This window comes from Schistocerca piceifrons, chromosome 1 (genome assembly GCF_021461385.2).
Source record: "Schistocerca piceifrons isolate TAMUIC-IGC-003096 chromosome 1, iqSchPice1.1, whole genome shotgun sequence".
NCBI lineage: Eukaryota > Metazoa > Arthropoda > Insecta > Orthoptera > Acrididae > Schistocerca > Schistocerca piceifrons.
Genome location: NC_060138.1, coordinates 573,663,078 through 573,682,650, shown reverse-complemented (window position 1 = coordinate 573,682,650; position 19,573 = coordinate 573,663,078). Strand labels below are relative to the sequence as shown.

The window sequence follows — 19,573 nt, the reverse complement described above, 5'->3', positions numbered from 1 at the left end:
AATGGTCTTAATTTATGCCAGTATATTTGAAGTATTTGTCTTCTTCAATGACTTATTCTATAATCATTGATTTGCATGTTGTTTTTCTTTTACTAATTTCAATGTGCTTATGCTTATTGGCTGTTTAGACTGCCAAGAGTACGTGTTTACTGATGCATGCTACTCAGAATTTTGTTTCTTGGTGCTTTCCACTCTCCCTCAGTCAGCATGTAGCTACTAACATGGTCTGTTACACTTTAATTGATTGGTTTTACTGATGTGACAAGCCCTTGATTCTAAGAGCCTTAATTTTTACACATGGATATACACACCGATGCTGATACATGTCATGTGGAGACAGCTTTTACTGATGAATTGCTAATGTGAAGTTTGTAAGTACTACTTGCCTTGTGTTGGTATATACCATGTTGTTTGTGATATTCTTACATTTGTTGTAGAGAGTAGTTTCTGCTAGACATGTAATATTGGTCCAAGGCATTTTCATTACAAGTTATCACATTGTATGCAAATTGTCCTTCTGAAGAAGACAGATTTAAATCAATTGAAACCGTGGTCAAGGTTATTTGAAAAGCACCATTTATTGCAACTGGTTAGCTGTCTTTAATTCCTGCTGTTCTGTAACAATTGCTGTAGTGCAGCCTTGTTCAAAATATTGATAGTCACTTTACTTGTCTTGTGGAATTAAACTCATACTGCATCATCAGATATCTCTTTGATCAATGTGACTGCCTTCAAAAACAAGAACCTGGATAGGAGAGGCAAGGGCAGATTATCTGAGCATCTTGCAGAAAGTATAAGGAGGGTCACAAGCACACAACACAAAATCCCTGCAGAATTTTTAGGTTATTTTCAAGTTACAGACAGACAGCTCTGAAAAACATGAAAGTAGAACAAGACAATGATATAAATAACAGTTTCCAAAACAGTAAAATCAATTTGTTACATCAGAAAATTATGGGATTGAAAAGCAAGAAGAGCTTCTTGTATGCTCAGAAGATGTGCAATATTCTGAAGTGATACATGTTTTGTGGCTCTTTGAACACCATGTAACCACAGGGTTGGAGAAGTTAAATATGGGGATTATAGCCTAGCAACCTTTTCATTCAGAATTGTCATGGAAAAAGGAGGAGTTGCAAAATACATAAAAATTGGACACAAAGTAAAAAATACTGAAACAAACAGTTTTTGTGTAGATCAGAATCAAGAAGCAACTGCTCGTGGGCTGTTACTATAGAATACTTTTCTTGAACAGTCACAGTCTACAGATCCCCTTTAAGAAAGTTCCCATTATTTATAAGAAATCTAGATCCATTATTGAGCTACCTTTCAAATTAAAAGAAGCAATTTCTAGTCTGTGGAAATTTCAATGTACATTTCTTAAAAGAAACAGGCAGGGAAAAAGAATTGGAATCATTGTTTGAGTGTTTCAATCTAATTTTAAACACTACTTCCATACTAAAAGATACTGTAATATATTATGGAAAGTCAATGAAATGTTAAAAAGAATGTACATCCTGACAGAAATTAATAATGCAGATAAAAAGATTAAAACTAATGTGATACTGTCAAAGAGGTGACAAGACAACCAGTCAGTTTTCAAGATAAACAGTGAAATTAAATGACCTCATTGCGACTGATAATTCACAGGTTGCAAGTACTTTCTAAATGTAGCAGCAAAACAGTTCAGTTGAAGTAGGAAGAAAATATTTTAAAAATGTCATCCCACAAAACTTTATGCAGTTAGAAGTGGAACCAACATCCTGAAATTATTAAAATGTAAAAAATTCTAAAAAGCAAAGACTCATATAATGTTGATGGATATTCAAACAGAATGTGGAAAAGTTGTTCTAACTTAATAAGTAATGTCCTTAGCAATATATGTACTAGAATGAGATTTTCACTCTGCAGCGGAGTGTGTGCTGATATGAAACTTCCTGGCAGGTTAAAACTGTGTGCCCGACCGAGACTCGAACTCGGGACCTTTGCCTTTCGCGGGCAAGTGCTCTACCATCTGAGCTACCGAAGCATGACTCACGCCCGGTACTCACAGCTTTACTTCTGCCAGTATCTCATCTCCTACCTTCCAAACTTTACAGAAGCTCTCTTGCGAACTTTGCAGAACTAGCACTCCTGAAAGAAAGGATATAGTGGAGACATGGCTTAGCCACAGCCTGGGGGATGTTTCCAGAATGAGATTTTCACTCTGCAGCGAAGTGTGTGCTGATATGAAACTTCCTGGCAGATTAAAACTGTGTGCCCGACCGAGACTCGAACTCGGGACCTTTGCCTTTCACGGGCAAGTGCTCTACCATAAAGTGGTGACCCCAGACTCAGAAAAACTTGCATAGCAGGAAACAAACAAGCGAGGTGACATACATTCGCAAATGCATACGACAGAGTACAGAAGTCCTACAACACATTTAGTATAGCTACAGAGTATACTGCATAGTCAGGTACAAGACTTATGGAATGAAATAATGTGGCACATAAATGTTTCATCAGAACAAATTAATTATTTGGTACACACTGGGCTCTGCAGTTAATGAAACTAAGAGATGTGATAAGTCATGTAGAGGGCATATGAAGGTGCACTGCCTCAGTTCCTGCCTGATAAACTGGAACTCTGGTTTCCAATTTTAGAGTTGGCATCCATTCATAATAAAGCAACAAACAATCAAGAAAAGTTCACAATAGCAGTCAAAAGTCTGGACACCAGAGTGGAAGCATTAGTAGAAGACAAAATTAAGCATCCACCAACAACACAGAAATATACAATTCTAAAAAAGATTTTGATAATCAGGCTTAGTAAACTATTAGATCAATAAATACACCATGTGTTATGCAGTGAGCGATGAGGTGAGAGATCCCCTTGGAATTTTGGTGGCACTTACAGGTGATAGTGATAGAGGCAGAATTTTTGGATGCTATACTCTAGTATATTTGGACATCAGAGTCTCCCATGGCAGTAGGAGCAGTGGTGGTTATATAGAATGTGTGTCACATGACCACTGTTCTCCAGCTGGCCACGTGTTTATGCAACAATGGAAACAGCAATTAAACTGAGCATCACAGAAGTGGTAGCAAAGTCGGAAGAGTATCAGGTGGCAGCAATTCACAAGGGTCAACAGGAGGATACAACCACACAATTTCTGAAACTAAAGCAACAACTAGACAGGCTACAGGCACAAATTGAGGCTTGGAAGTCCACTTGTTCAGAGAGTGCACTTAGGAAACAGTGACAGATGAAACTTGAAAAACTATGTCGGTATCATAAACAGTTCGGCGAATGAGCCGCTAAGTGCATTCTACCATGCAGTTATGCTCGACATGTCAACAATGTGGAGATTGTAAGTACAGACACTTCCTTTTTGCCTTTATCGTGATAACTCTATGTATGAGATTTGAAGACTTTATATTATTATCTGCTACAGACATGTCTGACATAAACAAATTGCCAGTAGAGAGAGAAATATCAGTCTACATCTGCATCAATACTCTGCAAACCATCATGAGGTGCACGGCAGAAAGTATGTCGCATTGAACCAGTTATTAGGGTTTCTTCCTGTTCCATTCGTGTATGGAGCCTGGGAAGAATGATTGTTTGAATGTGTCTGTGTATGCAGTAATTATTCTAATTTTATTCTCAAGGTTCCTATGTAGTATATTCATAGAGTCATCATTTAAAGCTGGTTCTTGAAACTCTGTTAATAGACTCTCTCAGGACAGTTAATGTCTTCCTTCAGGAATATTCCAGTTCAGTATGTTCAGTATCTCTGTGACTCACTCCCATGGACAAAACAAACCTGTGACCATTCATGCTGCCCTTTTCTGTATACATTCAATATCCTCTGTTAGTCCTATTTGGCATGGATCCCACACACTTGAGCAATAATCTAGGATGGGTCACACGAGTGATTTGTAAGCAATCTCCTTTGTAGACTAATTGCACTTCCCAAGCATTCTGCCAATTAACTGAAGTCTAAACTTGCTTTACCCACAACTGAGCCTATATGATCATTCCATTTCATATCCCTAGTGTTACACCCAGGCATCTGGATGAGTTGGATGATTCCAACAGTGATGCATTGATATTATAATAATAGCATACTACTATTTTTGTTATTTTGTGAAGTGCACAATTTTACATTTCTGAACATTTAAAACCAGTAGCCAATCTTTGCACCACTTTCATATCTTATCAAGATCTGATTGAATATTTATAAAACTTGTTTCAGATAGTACTTCATTATAGATATATGCATCATCTGCAAAAAGTCTGATTTTATTATTAACATTGTCTGTGAGGTCATTAATATACAACACAAACAGCAAGGGTCTGAACAAACTTCCCTGGGGTACACCCAAAGTTACTTATACATCTGATGATGACTCTCCAACCAAGATAACATGCTGTATCCTCCCTACCAAAAAGTCCTAAATCCAGTCATAAACTTCACTTGATACCCTATATGATTGAACTTCTGACAATAAGCGTAGAAGTGGTGCTCAGTCAAATGCTGTATGGATATCAAGAAATACTGCATCTACCTGACTGCCTTGATCCAAAACTTTCAGAATGTCATGTGAGAAAAGTGCAAGTGGGTTTCACTTGATCATTATTTACAGAATCCATGCTGGTTGAGGAAGTCATTCTGTTAAATATACCTCATTACGTCAAGAACAGTTCATTAGTTCAGCTCATGGCAGCCAATAACAATGTATGGCAGCTGCAGCAAGGATGTGAATTTAGGTTTTTGTAATACTTGTTGTTGGATGTTTGTAATAGCGGATGTACCGGAACCCACATTATGCGTGCATTTTCTGTATGCATACATTGTCACCACTCACATTCAGTTGGCTCAGCTTGAGAAAGGAGAAGAAATTGTAACTGAGCTTCTAGGGAAATTCAGAGAAAGAGGAAGTGGTTCGATGCAGGTACCAGTGGTAGACCAATATATGGGCCTAACAGCATAAAAACCAGCCACAGTGACACAAAGCACAGTTCACTACATAAACACAGTGCCATGCCCTCCAGTCTCTTTTAGACCAAGAAGATTACCACCAGACAGATTCTTGGATGCAAAGGTTGAGTTCAAATATATGTTAGGTAAAGGAGTAATGCAAAGACCTGATAGTGCATGGTCTGCATGTTTACATTTGATAAAAGAAAGAAATGGAAGTTGAAGTCCTTGTGGTGATTACAGGGAATTGAATGCTTGCATGCGATAAATATTCAGTGCCCAGTATTGACGATTTTACAAATGTACTAGTAGGACCAAAATATTTGTGTCGTAGGTTGTCAAAATGCATGCCATCAGATACCAGTTGCAGATGCTGACTTACCAAAGACAGCTGTCATTACACCTTCTGGCCTCTTCAAATTTTTTACGTATGACTTTCAGCCTTAAAAATGTGGCTCAAAGGTGGTATGTTTTATGGATAAGGTGTTACAAGGGTTAAACTTCACCTTCACCTGTCTCGACAGTACCGGTAAGCTGGAGTTTCCAGTGACACTAAATCTCCACAAGGCATACCTTAAAGCAGTTTTTGATAAACTAATGTAGGTACAGAATAATAATTAATGAAAATAGGTGCAGCTTGCAAAAAAACCAGGCATCTGCCCACTGGAAGAGAAAGTGGAACTTGTGCAACAAATAGCTCAGCTGTTGGATTTGGAACAATAATGTAAGTTCTTAGATGTTGTAAATTTTTACCACTGGCATCTCTTGGGAGCAGCTGTTCTGCAAGCACCATTCACAGAGGTGCTGACAGGCCCTAATATCAAAAAACATCAGAAGCTAGACTGGACACCCTGCATGCAGCAAGCCTTTGAACAGGTCATGACAAGTCTGCAGCAAGTGGCTTTACTGCTTCATCCTGAGAGAGAAATGAAACTACCTACAATAGTCGATGCAAGTCAGACAGCCACTGGAGCAGCATTACATCAAGGATCTCTTGGACACTGGCAGCCGTTAGGGCTTTTCTCACAGAAACTCATGAAAGCACAAAGGAACTGGAGTGTGTATGACTGAGAACTGCTAGTGGTTTATGAGGCAATAAGGTACTTTATCCTTATGTGGATGGTAGACCACTTACATTGTTCACAGACCACAAACCACCCAACTTTGCATTCAGTAAGCTTACAGATGCTCTGTCACCTAGATAGCTCAGACAGTTGGAATACATAAGCCAGTTCACCACCATGTAAAAGAAGCAGAGAATATCATAGCAGACTACTTCCAAAGGGTTGCAGTGATAACAAGTTCAGCAGAATTTGTGAGATTGGCAAGAGAGGTTGTCAGTTCGAATCCTCATTATTTCTTAAACTGGCAAACATTTGTAGATTTCAACATCACCTTACAACAAAACATAACTGAGAAAATAATAGAATGATAGAACAATGGCACAGAACATTTAAAGCTGCATTGATGTGCCATGGTGACAGTTAGTCTACAGCATTGCAACTGGTGTTATTGGGTCTGCTGTTTTCAAACCAGAGCTTGGGGCATCCATGGCAAAGCTTCTGTACAGAGAAACCTTGTGACTTTCTGGTAAGTTATTTGAAGAGCATAAGAGTGAGACTGATCTACTGTATTTATTGAAGAGAGTTAAAGCACAGCTGGCTAGCCTCCGACCACAACCGTCAAAATGCCATGGCGACATTCCATCGTTTGTGCACCAAGACTTAAGCTAGTGTTTGCATGTGATGTTACAAACCAATGCAGTAAGAGCTCCTTTGCAACCATGGTATACTGTACTGCAACTTAACACACAAGCAATGGAGCTCCAGATTCATGATACACTGGTTACAGTGTCAGTCGATCGAGTGAAGCCTGCTCACTTACTGCCAGAAGACTTAAAGTGGGAAGACGTACAAGACTTGGTGCCACAACAGGAGCAAGCATCTTCCAGAACAGCAAATATGGTGGATCTCTGTTGTGCCACCAGGAGGGGGCTGTGTGGGAGCAGGGGCGGGGGGGGGACAGACAAAGTAAATAAACAGTTATTCACTGTGCATCAGTTGGTGGTGAAGACATTAATTATTTGAGTGCTGTTTACTCTATGCCTTTGTTCTGTGAAGTTAGAATGTTTCGTTGTTGATAATTCACTTTCATATTTTATGAGAAAGAGAAATAAAATTGTATGTTCTCTTATGTGTGTATAAGAAGTTATTATTTAATATGATGTTATGAGCGGCCATAAAAAAAAGGTAACAGAGGACTGTGCATTTCAGTTGTGACTTTCATTCTGAATCAAGCATAGTTGTTCTGTAGCCTTTAGCAGTTATTTTATGGTTACAATACACTATGTTCTACATCTATAAAACATAATGTTTACATAATTGTGCAGAAAGGAAAAAACATTTGAGAAAACTTAATTAAATTATGGGACAGAACTACTGATTACGATTTATCTTCAGAAAATGAAATATTTATTTTTGCCAATAACATATAAAGTAAAAGTACATGCCACTATCCTAACTTTTGGAACTATCAGTTTATTCCTCAGTGTATGTGTGTGTGTGTGTGTGTGTGTGTGTGTGTGTGTGAGAGAGAGAGAGAGAGAGAGAGAGAGAGAGATAGTCCACATGTGAAATGGAAGTTATTACCAGATTGGTAATACTGCATAACTGTTAAAATGATACAAAAAAAAATATTTTTGTTACCTTCAGATAGTGTGGTCCCTCCTCGGTCAAGAGGAGATTACTTGCTAGCATATCTGCCATATGTGGGGTATCTTCTACTGACATGAAATCTTCAGCATCAGTTCTAGCACTGAAAATTATAAAGATTCATTGAGTCATTTATGCAGTGCTCATATACATATTATTATTGAAGAACTTCATATAGTTCAAAATACTATTTCAAAGTAAACGTTCCCTGAAAAATCAGTCTACACCAATATCTACAACCATACTCTGAAGACCATTGTGGAGTACATGGCAGAGGCTCCTTCCCATTGTGCCAGTTAGTAGGGCTTTTTCCCATTCAATTCACAAATGATGGCAGGGAGAATGATTGCTAAAATGCCTCTCCCTAAATCTCTTCATGCCTACAATATGATGATGCATATACTGCATTTTTTAGTGCCATCTATTTTTAATGTACGAGGGCCGTTCAGAAAGTAACCTCTGGTTGATTTTAAAAAATACACCAAGTTAAATAAAAATATTTTAATATATACATCTTACAATTACATCTTTGCACTATTTTTCTACATAGTCTCCATAGCGATTGAGGCACTTATCGTATCTCTTCACAAGCTTTGAAATTCCTTCTGCATAAAAATCACCCGCTTGTGCCTGGAGCCAGCCTGTGACCGCATCTTTGAGCTCTTCGTCGTCATCAAACCGCTGTGACCCGAGCCATTTCTTCAAATGCATGAAGAGGTGATAATCACTTGGCGCCAGGTCTGGGCTGTAAGGTGGATGGTTGATAACGTCCCACTTGAAGGACTCAAGAAGGGCCGTTGTTCTGCGAGCAGAGTGAGGACGGGCGTTATCGTGCAAAAAAAACGATACCGGAAGTCAGCATACCACGGCGTTTGTTCTGTATAGCCCGTTGTAACTTTTTTATTGTTTCACAGTACACGTCTTGATTAATGGTCGTACCACGTTCCATGAATTCAACCAACAACACCCCTTTGGCATCCCAAAACACCGTTGCCATCAGTTTTCTGGCAGAAAAATCTTGCGAGGCTTTTCTTGGTTTGGTAGGTGAATTTGAATGTGCCCACATCTTTGATTGTTCTTTTGTCTCAGGGTTCACATACTTAATCCAGGTTTCGTCACCGGTCACGATTCTGTTTAACAATGGTTCTCCTTCGTCCTCATAACGTGACAGAAAGTCTAATGCAGAGGCCATTCTTTGAGTTTTGTGGTGGTCGGTAAGAATTTTGGGCACCCATCGTGCACAGAACTTACGGTAACCCAATCTTGCTGTCACTATCTCATACAAGAGAGTCTTAGAAATCTGTGGAAAACCAGTAGACATCTCCGACATTGAGAAAGGTCGATTTTCACGAACTTTTGCATCAACTGTCTGAACGAGTTTGTCAGTCACCAATGATGGTCTACCACTCCTCTCTTCATCATGAACATTTTCTCGTCCACTTTTAAATAAACGTACCCATTCACGGACAACTCCTTCACTCATAACTCTTGGTCCGTACACGGCACAAAGCTCACGATGAATAGCTGCTGCAGAATATCCTTTGGCTGTAAAAAACCTTATGACAGCACGCACTTCACATTTGGCGGGGTTTTCTATTGCAGCACACATTTCAAACTGCCACAAAAACTAAACTAGCGCAGGTACGACGTTCACTCGACCACGGCTTGATGCCGACTGACCTGTTGAGTGCGTGAACGCACAGATGGCGTCGCTACTCCCCCCACAACCCGCACTGTGACCAATCGGAGGTTACTTTCTGAACCGCCCTCGTATACTGGCATAACTAAAGTTGAACAAAATTTGCTTTCCATGCTATATACTTTGTGTTGATTAGGTAAAGTGTAACTCTGGCCATTATATGACTAGATGAATATTGAAAATCTCCCAAGACCACCCTCAGATTGAACTATACTCATCTCTCCAGTATGTCACACTATTGTGCAACCATACCATCTGAAGTGTAGAACTCATAGTTGCACCCTATGGTGTGAAAAGGTCCAAATTCCTGGAGAGGAAATCTTTTTCACCTTGAAATTTCACACTTTTTTTCGTTTCTCCAACCACATAAAATGGTATTTTATTTTTTCACTGATGCATTTGGCTTCAGGGTTCATGTGTGGGTTTACAAATGGGTACCCAGAAAAAACCAGAATGACATTGCCATGGGTGGAGCTCGTGTAGTATGCATTCCTGCTGCTAGGCATTTATAGCACAACTCATTGCAGTTCAGTGCTACCTGTGTTGTCAATCTGGCTTGTTCTGTTCAACCACTGTGATTGTTTTTGCAAGCACTGTTTTGTCCTTGTTTAATTTTTTATGATGGTAAGTTTAAGTGAACAACATGTAGCTGTGAAATTTTGTTTTATACTTGGTAAAGCTGCACAATACTAACACGAATTCTTTACAGATGAATGGAAAAACTGGTAGAAGCTGACCTTGGTGAAGATCAGTTTGGATTCCGCAGAAATGTTGGAACACGTGAGGCAATACTGACCCTATGACTTATCTTAGAAAATAGATTAAGGAAAGGCAAACCTACATTTCTAGCATATGTAAACTTAGAGAAAGCTTTTGACAATGTTGACTGGAATACTCTCTTTCAAATTCTAAAGGTGGCAGCGGTAAAATACAGGGAGCGAAAGGCTGTTTACAATTTGTGCAGGAACCAGATGGCAGTTACAAGAGTCAAGGGGCCTGAAAGGGAAGCAGTGGTTGAGAAGGGAGTGAGACAGGGTTGTAGCCTGTCCCCGATGTTATTCAATCTGTATATTGAGCAAGCAGTAAAGGAAACAAAAGAAAAATTCAGAGTAGGTATTAAAGTCCATGGAGAAGAAATAAAAACATTGAGGTTCGCCGATGACATTGTAATTCTGTCAGAGACAGCAAAGGACTTGGACAAGCAGTTGAACGGAATGGACAGTGTCTTGAAAGGAGGATATAAGATGAACATCAACAAAAGCAAATTAAGCGAATTAAGTCGGGTGATGCTGAGGGAATTATATTAGGAAATGAGACACTTAGAGTAGTAAAGGAGTTTTGCTATTTGGGGAGCAAAATAACTGATGATGGTCGAAGTAGAGAGGATATAAAATGTAGACTGGCAATGGCAAGGAAAGTGTTTCTGAAGAAGAGAAATTTGTTAACATCGAGTATAGATTTAAGTGTCAGGAAGTCATTTCTGAAAGTATTTGTATGGAGTGTAGCCATGTATGGAAGTGAAACATGGACGATAAATAGTTTGGACAAGAAGAGAATAGAAGCTTTCAAAATGTGGTGCTACAGAAGAATGCTGAAGATTAGATGGGTAGATCACAGAACTAATGAGGAGGTATTGAATAGATTGGGGAGAAGAGGAGTTTGTGGCACAATCTGACAAGAAGAAGGGACCGGTTGGTAGGACATGTTATGAGGCATCAAGGGATCACAAATTTAGCATTGGAGGGCAGCGTGGAGGGTAAAAATCATAGAGGGAGGCCAAGAGATGAATACACTAAGCAGATTCAGAAGGATGTAGGTTGCAGTAAGTACTGGGAGATGAAGAAGCTTGCACAGGATAGAGTAGCATGGAGAGCTGCATCAAACCAGTCTCAGGACTAAAGACAACAACAACAACTTGGTAAAAATGCTGCTGCAACTGCTTTAATGTTGAAAACAGCTCATCAAGATGATGCCATGGGAAAAACTCCAGGGTACGAGTGGTTTGCTTGATTTCAAAATGATGACATGTTGACTGATAACAAACCTCATTCCAGACATCCATCAACTGCCTGAATCGACGAAAATATTGAAACAAATTTGAGAGCTTGTGCTCACAGACCATCAAAAGGCAATTGATGAACTGTCAGAAATTAGTGGGTTATCTTGGAGCTTGGTTCAGTGAATTTTCATGGAAGATCTGGGAATGAAAAGGGTTGCTGCCAAGTTTGTTCCTTGGGTTCAGCATGACAATCAAAAAGAACATGAAGCTGAAACATGTCGCGCTTTGAAACAATAGGTTGAAACTGATCCAGACTTTTTGTCAAAGGTCATTATTGAGGTGTTATGGTTGTGACTCAGAAAAAAAGAAGTTGTCAAGTCTAGTCAAACATCCAAACAATGCTGATGTGCTTTTCTGATGCCGAGGGCATAGTTCATTCAGAGTTTGTTCACCCAGGTCAAACCATTAATCAAACCTTTCATTTGGAAGTTTTATGAAGATTGTGCAACAGTGTTCATCAAATAGACCCAATTTGAGGCAGCCAGGTGGGTGGTTCTTCCACCACGACAATGCACCTGCACACACAGCCATCACTGTTAGACAGTTTTTGGTTAAAAATGGCATGATTCCACTGCCCCATACATCTTACTCAGCTGACCTGGCTCCATGTGAAATTTTCTTATTTCCACACATGAAAAGGAACATGAAAGGACACTGATTTGATAACATTGAGGAAGTCAAGAAAAGAATGAGGGAGGAACTGTAAGCCATTTCTGAAGATGATTAAAAAATTTTTTTTAAACAGTGGAAGCACCAGTAGGACAAATGTATTAGTTGTAATGGAGAATATTTTGAAAGGGATAAGGTTCTTTTGTAAACAATTTGAAAATATATAGCTTTTAAAAAAGAATTCCTTTTTTGAGGGTATCATCAAATGGGGTGATTTCGGACACCGGGGTAAATTTGGACAGTATGGCTTGTTTGCTCTTTGCCACTGCATAGAAACAAAGAGTTACTTATTTTAATGTCTGTCTGCCAGTTATTTTAAGCACAAGATTGGACTTATCACTTTCCACAACTTTTATTTTGCGTCAATTGTTTTCCTAGGTGAATAATTGATGAACAGCCTCAGTGTTAAAAATCCATGCATTATTGTAAAGTGGAAACTGTTGTTGTGCCGAGCGGGAAGTTATTGTAACCATAATTGTCGATGTGCTCAGTAGCTAGCAGCCTTGAGACAATTCCTGTACAAGTTTGTTGAGTTTCTCATGCAAGGTTATAAAATAACGACAGTTTTTGTAAAACTGTGTACTGTGTGGGGTGATTTCGGACAATGCCAAGAACGTATAAGAGCAGGAGAGGTGCTACAAAATTTGTATGGTATACCTAAATCAACTAAAATAAAGTACAGGAAGCACATAAAAAGGGCGGGGGGGGGGGGGGGGGGGGGGGGAGGGGGAGGACAGCCAGTGCTAAATAAAGAGGAAGAAGAAATGTTGAAGCAAGGTATCTTGAGGGCTGCACAGTGGGTATTTCCATTCACTAAATTGGATATTAGATATTTAGTTAAATGCTACCTTGATAAATCTGGCAGAAAAGAGAAGAAATTTCATAGTAATTTGCCAGGAGAAGAATGGGTGCATTTATTCCTCAAACGATAGTCTCAAGATTTTTCCATTCACTTAAGTGAAAATATTAAACGAGCTCATGCAGAAGTGAACAAAGAGACTGTTAAGATGTTTTTCAGCCAATATCAAGGCAAAGCTGGAAAATCTCCCACCATGTGTAAAATGTCACCAAAATCAAATAAAAAGCATGTAGAATTAAAAAAAAGGCAGTAACTGTCCAGATTCACCCTCTATATACTGTAACTTCGGACAGAGATTTAAAACACACATTTGTCCGAAATCACCCCAATCCATGGAGTGACTTCGGACACTTTATTTAACTGCCTCAGATAAATATACTTACACATACACATTCTGGTTCTGGGATATTTTATTTGTTACACACATACCCTACCACTTCCATAATAATCAATTCAATCTAACAATATATATGAAAGTTACAATCAAAATAACGAAAAAACCATCCGAAATCAACCTGTTTGACAGTACCCCCTTGTACTTGCAGTATGGTATGGCTGTATTCTTCAGAGTCTACAACAATAGCGCTGTTATGTAATATGGAATGTATAATCAGTTAAAATAACTACCCTACATCTCACCAGTACTCTTCCTTCACCCCCCTCCCCCTCTGCCTCCCGCCCCTCCTTGCCCTTCAATCCTTCTGTCACAAGATAGACCTTTCTATGTGTGTTCTCCCAGTACCACTTGGTATTAGGTTTTTTTGAGTATCTAATTACATTATATTTTAAGAATGCATGATCAGCAAGCCAATGCAAATTTACTATGTGCACAGACAAACAGTAAACTATTATTGTGATTCTGTTGTACAACAAAATGTGGGGGCAACTTTATGAGAATTGGAGATGGATGGTGGGCACCTTTACTGATACCATGTTCATGTCATGCTGGGAATTGGCTTCAGAATCAGTGCAGCAGTGAGTGTGGACCAGTCCCTTTCTGCAGCTCAGTAAGGGCCAAAGGCGCAGTTCTGTACAGTTTTATACTCATCCTAACTACAGAACAGTCCTCAAACCACTGCAGACCAGGCAAATGTCAGACTTACGTAAAATGTCATAATTTCGCATGAAGAGCATGACAACCAAAAAAGGAAAGACATATCATGACTGTTAAATTCATGGTATTTACTATCATGGTTGGCAGTGTAAAAGCTGCAGCCACAGACCATCATTGCTGGAAATTTGTGAGTATTCTGTTACTAACAAAAAAAAATGTGCCCAAATCCCACAAGGGGGAAAGTGGCCCCCTCCCTCCCTTGCAGATACCTATACTCATACAAATACCTGTGTGTATCAATTTGTATGGATATGAATTGGAATGATCTCACAGGTTCAGTCCAAGACAAAGCAGGTGGCAAACATTAGTTCATTGGAAGGACACTGGGAAAATACAGTCAGTCTACAAAGGTAATTGCTTACAAAAAACTTGTGCAACTCATCTGAGACCATTGCTCAAGTGCATGGGACTAATACCAAACAGGACGAACAGAGGATATTGAACATATACAAAAAAAAGGCAGTATCAATGGTCATAGATTTGTTTGACCCATGGGAGAGCATCACAGAAATGATGAAGAACTTGAACTGGCAAGCATTCAAGGATAGATGTCAACTATTTCACTAAGCCTATTTACAAAGTTTCAGGAACCAATATTAAGGGGGAATCTAGGAATAAACTACAACCACCTATGTATTACTCCTACAAGAACCACAGAGACAAAGTTTGACTGATTACAGACCACACATAGGCATTTAAGGAGTCACTCTTCCTGCACTTCATCTGTGAGCAGAATGGGAGGAAGTCCTAATGTGGTATGGAGGGAAGCACCCCGTCATGTACTTCACATTGGTTTGCAGAGTATAGATGTAGATGCAGCTGCTCTTTTAACTGAGTCATATTCACTGGTTTTACCAACTGATCACGACATCCACCTGCCACTAATTTTCTCCTCCTATTTCATAGTTACCCTGTTTGATTCCAAGTCTTCCACACAATTCAACCAGTGATGAATTATCAGCAGTAAACACTTCACCAGGACACTGCTATTATTTATTCATGAAAAGAATTTTTAAATGGATAAATTTTTAATTATTATGTTAAAAATGCAGAAATATACATTGCATTAACAAAAGTCATATGAATGATCATATCTCCATACAGATGATGTTGTTGGGGATGTTAATGTTAAAAAAGAAGTCTCTATGACATATACCATTTATTTCATGAAAATGGCACATTTATTGACAATTTGGTACTGGCATTTCTTCTTCTCTGTGAATGATGTTCTAATTTGCAGAAACCATCATTTAATGGTTCTTGGCTAATGTCTCAAAAACATCATTTCCTGAATTGTACAGAAGTGTCTAAGTTGTATGAAGGTCTCCTTTAGTTAGAATATCAATGATTTTGTGTTTTCTTGTGCTATCCTTCATCTAGACTTTCTTTAAGTATGCTCTGGTAGCAAAGCAATTACTTGTTGTGCTGTTTGTCACTATATGATCTTGTGGAATGATATTGATTTTCAAAGGGAGGTATCTTTATCAACTGTTCTTGGGTGGGATTCACAATTATTTTAAACACTTTAATAGACATTATTATCACATTTGAGTATTAATTTTTTTCATTTATGAAGTCCATAATTGAACTTTGGCCTTTAGCCATTTTCAAGTGAAGTGTTGGATAAATGTTGTGCTTTAGGACATGTTAAAATTTAAAATATTATACACTTTGTCATCATTACACTGTCCAGTTGCAGTGGTTGTGTATATGATATTTCTAACATCACTTGCATAAATAACAGGAAGCTTCTGAATCTATCCGCTCTTAGATAGCAAACATTCAGGGTGATTGGGCTCAAATCACCACTCACTCAGATTTGTTTTTTCCATGGTTTACTTTGATAGATTAAGTTGGACATTGTGAACATTCCTTTGTTAAAAGCAATGCTGTCACAACTGTGCCATCTACCTCAGTACCAAATATAATTATTGGTAACTTTGACTGTGAAGACTGTCCAGGTACATTTCATGGGACTTACAGACTTCTAGTTTGAAAGCTGTTTACATATGAGCTGTGCTTCCATAAAAGAACAGCAAAAGTTGTGCATTTTGCAATCTTCAATCATTTATTTAATAAGTTACATATAAATGACTAAAAATAAAGTAGTACTCTCCCAAAGTAAGCCCACATACAATTAACTGCATATTTCCAGCACGCAAGAAGAAATTAGAAAAAAGACTGTTATGATACTAGACAAAACAGATAAAGGCTATGCTGTTATCACAACAATTACATAGCAAATGTATTACTAAAATTCATCCTCCTTGTGCTACTGAAAGCTCAATTTGCTATAGTATGAGCCCCAAAGGAAAACAAATGTGCATGAAGTTTCCACGCAGTTTCATAGGGGGTGGGGGTGGGGGGGGGGGGGTGGGAGGGGGGGGGGATGGGGAACCCCTCAGTCATAGTGCAACGAGAGAGCCATTACTGTGGTTCACAATGAATGCCAATCTGATAAAGCAGTATCACAAACTGTCAATATATCTGCTTTCCTTGTGTACAACACAATATACAAAAGCATCTTAAAGTACTAGAAATGCAAATGTTTTTCTTTACTGATCCAGTAAATCTCTACAGATTGTGGGATGTCATTTGTGCAATGTGGTCCCCCCCCCCCCCCCCCCCCTCACACACACACAGGTGTGCATGAATGTGTGTGTCTGAGTTCAAAATATATTGTAATAGTGCAATAAAGTAATTCTATTAGATCTTGCTTTAGGAGCAGCAGCAGCTTTTGCACATTCTTGCTTCAGGTCTGTTGAATTTCACCTGGTAAAGTTCTGTCATTGAACTGAAGGCTGCAATCTCACAATCTTCATCCAATCAAATGGTACACATGACCAATGATCAAAAAATATCTACTTCACTACTAATAGGTTTATTCTTATTAAGCGTCAGCATAGAAGCTAGTTATTACCAGTTGCTTAGTCATAAGAATCGTTTTAACATGTAGAAATCTGAGAGCTCTCTCTATATGTCATTGAATTATGGATTGTGATCTATTAGTCTCATAACACACACAATCTGCATCTACATCTATACACTGAAAACCACCATGAAGTGCATGGCAGAGGGTGTGTCCCACTGTGCTAGTTATTAGGGTTTCTTCCTGTTCCATTCATGTATGGAGTGTGGGAAGAATGATTGTTTGAATGCCTCTGTGTGGGCAGTAATTATTCTAATCTTATCCTTGCAATCCCCCATTTGATTGATACATAGGGGGCTGTAGTATAGTCCTAGAGTCATCATTTAAAGCCAGTGCTTGAAACTCCATTAACAGACACTCTCAGGATAGCTTACATCTATTTTCAAGAGTCTTCCAGTTCAGTTCCTTCCATATCACTGTGACACTCTCTTATTAATGAAACAAACCGGTGACCATTCATGTTGCCGTTCTCTGTATATGTTCACTATCCCCTGTTAGTCCTATTTGGTATGGGCCCCACACTGTTGAGCAATATTCTAGAACTGAATGCAAGAGTGATTTGTAAGTGATCTCTCATAGACTGATTGCACTTCCCTAGTATTCTACCAATAAACTGCAGTCTACCACCTGCTTTACCCATGACTGAGCCTATGTGATCATTCCATTTCATATCCCTACAAAGTGTTACACCCAGGTATCTGTACAAGTTGGGTGATTCCAGTAGTGACTCATTAATATTATAGTCACAGGATACTATGTTTCTTCATTTTTTAAAGTGCACAATTTTACATTTCCAAATATTTAAAGCAAGTAGACAATCTTTGCACCACTTTGAAATCTTATCAAGACCTAACTGAATATTTATGCAGCTTCGTTCAGGCAGTACTTCTTAATAGCTAACTGCATCATCTACAAAAAGTGTGATGTTACTGTTAATACAGACTGCAATGTTACTGATATAGAACATGAACAGTAAGGGTCCCAACACACTTCCCTGGGGCACACCTGAAGTTACTTCTACATCTGACCATCACTCTCCATTCACAATAACATGCTGTGTCCTCCCTACCAAAAGGTCCTCAATCCAGTCACAAATTTCACTTGATACCTCATAAAATAATTCTTTTGATAATAAGCATAGGAGTGGCACCAAGTCAAATGCTGTTTGGAAATGAAGAAATATCATATCCATCTGACAGCCTCGATCAAAAGATTTTAGTATATCATGTGAAAAAAGTGTGAATTGGGAGTGACGTGATCGATGTTTTCAGAATCCATGCTGGTTGGCATTGAAGAGATCATTTTGTTCAAGATATCTCATTATGTCGGAGCTCACAATATGTTCTGAGATTCTGCAACAAATCGATGTCAATGATACTGGATGATAGTTCTGTGTGTCACTTCTAGCACCCTTCTTGTGCTTTCTTCCAACTACTGGGCACCGTTTTTTGTTCCAAGGATTTACAATAGATTACAGTTAGAAGAGGGGCTAACTTAGCCTCAAATTTGGTGTAGAATCTGATAGGGATTCAATTGGGCCCTGGAGAATTGTTCTAAATCATTTGATTCAGATACAGGAGAAATGTCAAAATACTATAGGATGATTTCACCAAAACAGATGACTTATGCTAATAACAATATTTTAATAATCATACAGTTCTGTTATAGGAAAAAAGTCCACTATTATGTTACACCTAGCTCAAATTAACAGTTCTTCCATAAATTTTTTTTATTGAATAGTAACATTTGTCCCGCAAAATCTTCTGTAGCCTTAGTTTTAGATTATATGGCTTTAAGTATGTTTTTGCCTATTAACTTATTCCATATTTTTATTCACATATACTATGGAGGCTGCGCATATAATTTCAGTTGGTGTGTGGGAATCATAAAATTCTCTTTGTTTCTTATCTTACAGTTCTGGCTAGAATGATTCTCCTTAAACACTTTTTATTCACTGTGTAAGAAGATTATAGTTTCATAAATGTATAGAGAGTGAACAGTTAGGATTTAGTTTCCAAGATACTGGGTTCTGATTTGTTTCTGTTTGCTGTGCAGTACATATGATCTGCTAACTTTCTCCTGGATCTTCAGTATCTGAAGTACCTATACTACTTGAACTTCCCTAGAAAATTGTACCATATCTAATAACAAATTCAAGTTAACTATGATATGCTATATTTTGTGTACTCATGTCAGTAGCATTTGCTAGTATCTGCATCGCAAATGTGAAACTGTTTAATTTATTTGATAGGAAGTCAACATGTGTATTCCAGCTTAAGTTTTTGCCCACATTTAATCCGAGGAATCTGACCATATCAACTTCTTCCATAAGTTGACTGTATGCCATATTTTTAGCTCTACAAATTTTGAATGTTTGATTTTGAAATGTACCAAATGGGTTTTCTCAATGTTCTGTTTCAGCCCATTAAAGTGTAACCAGTTTTATAGGATACTGAGTGTGCTCACAATAGAGCTCAGAATTTTTTCTGCATTATCATATTTAATTGAAATGTAAGTATCATCTGCAAACAGAATTGGTGAGGAATTTATATTTACATGTAAGTCAGTGCAG

General features: G+C 38.4%; 1 protein-coding gene across 1 annotated transcript in view; it reads right to left on the bottom strand.

Annotated features, from left to right (window-relative positions):
• Positions 1-19,573, bottom strand: part of LOC124804863 — a 178,137-nt gene that overhangs the window by 23,344 nt on the left and 135,220 nt on the right. Inside the window, exon 10 of the mRNA XM_047265229.1 lies at positions 7,667-7,775. Coding sequence (XP_047121185.1) covers positions 7,667-7,775 — 109 coding nt within the window. The remainder of the gene's footprint in view (positions 1-7,666; positions 7,776-19,573) is intronic.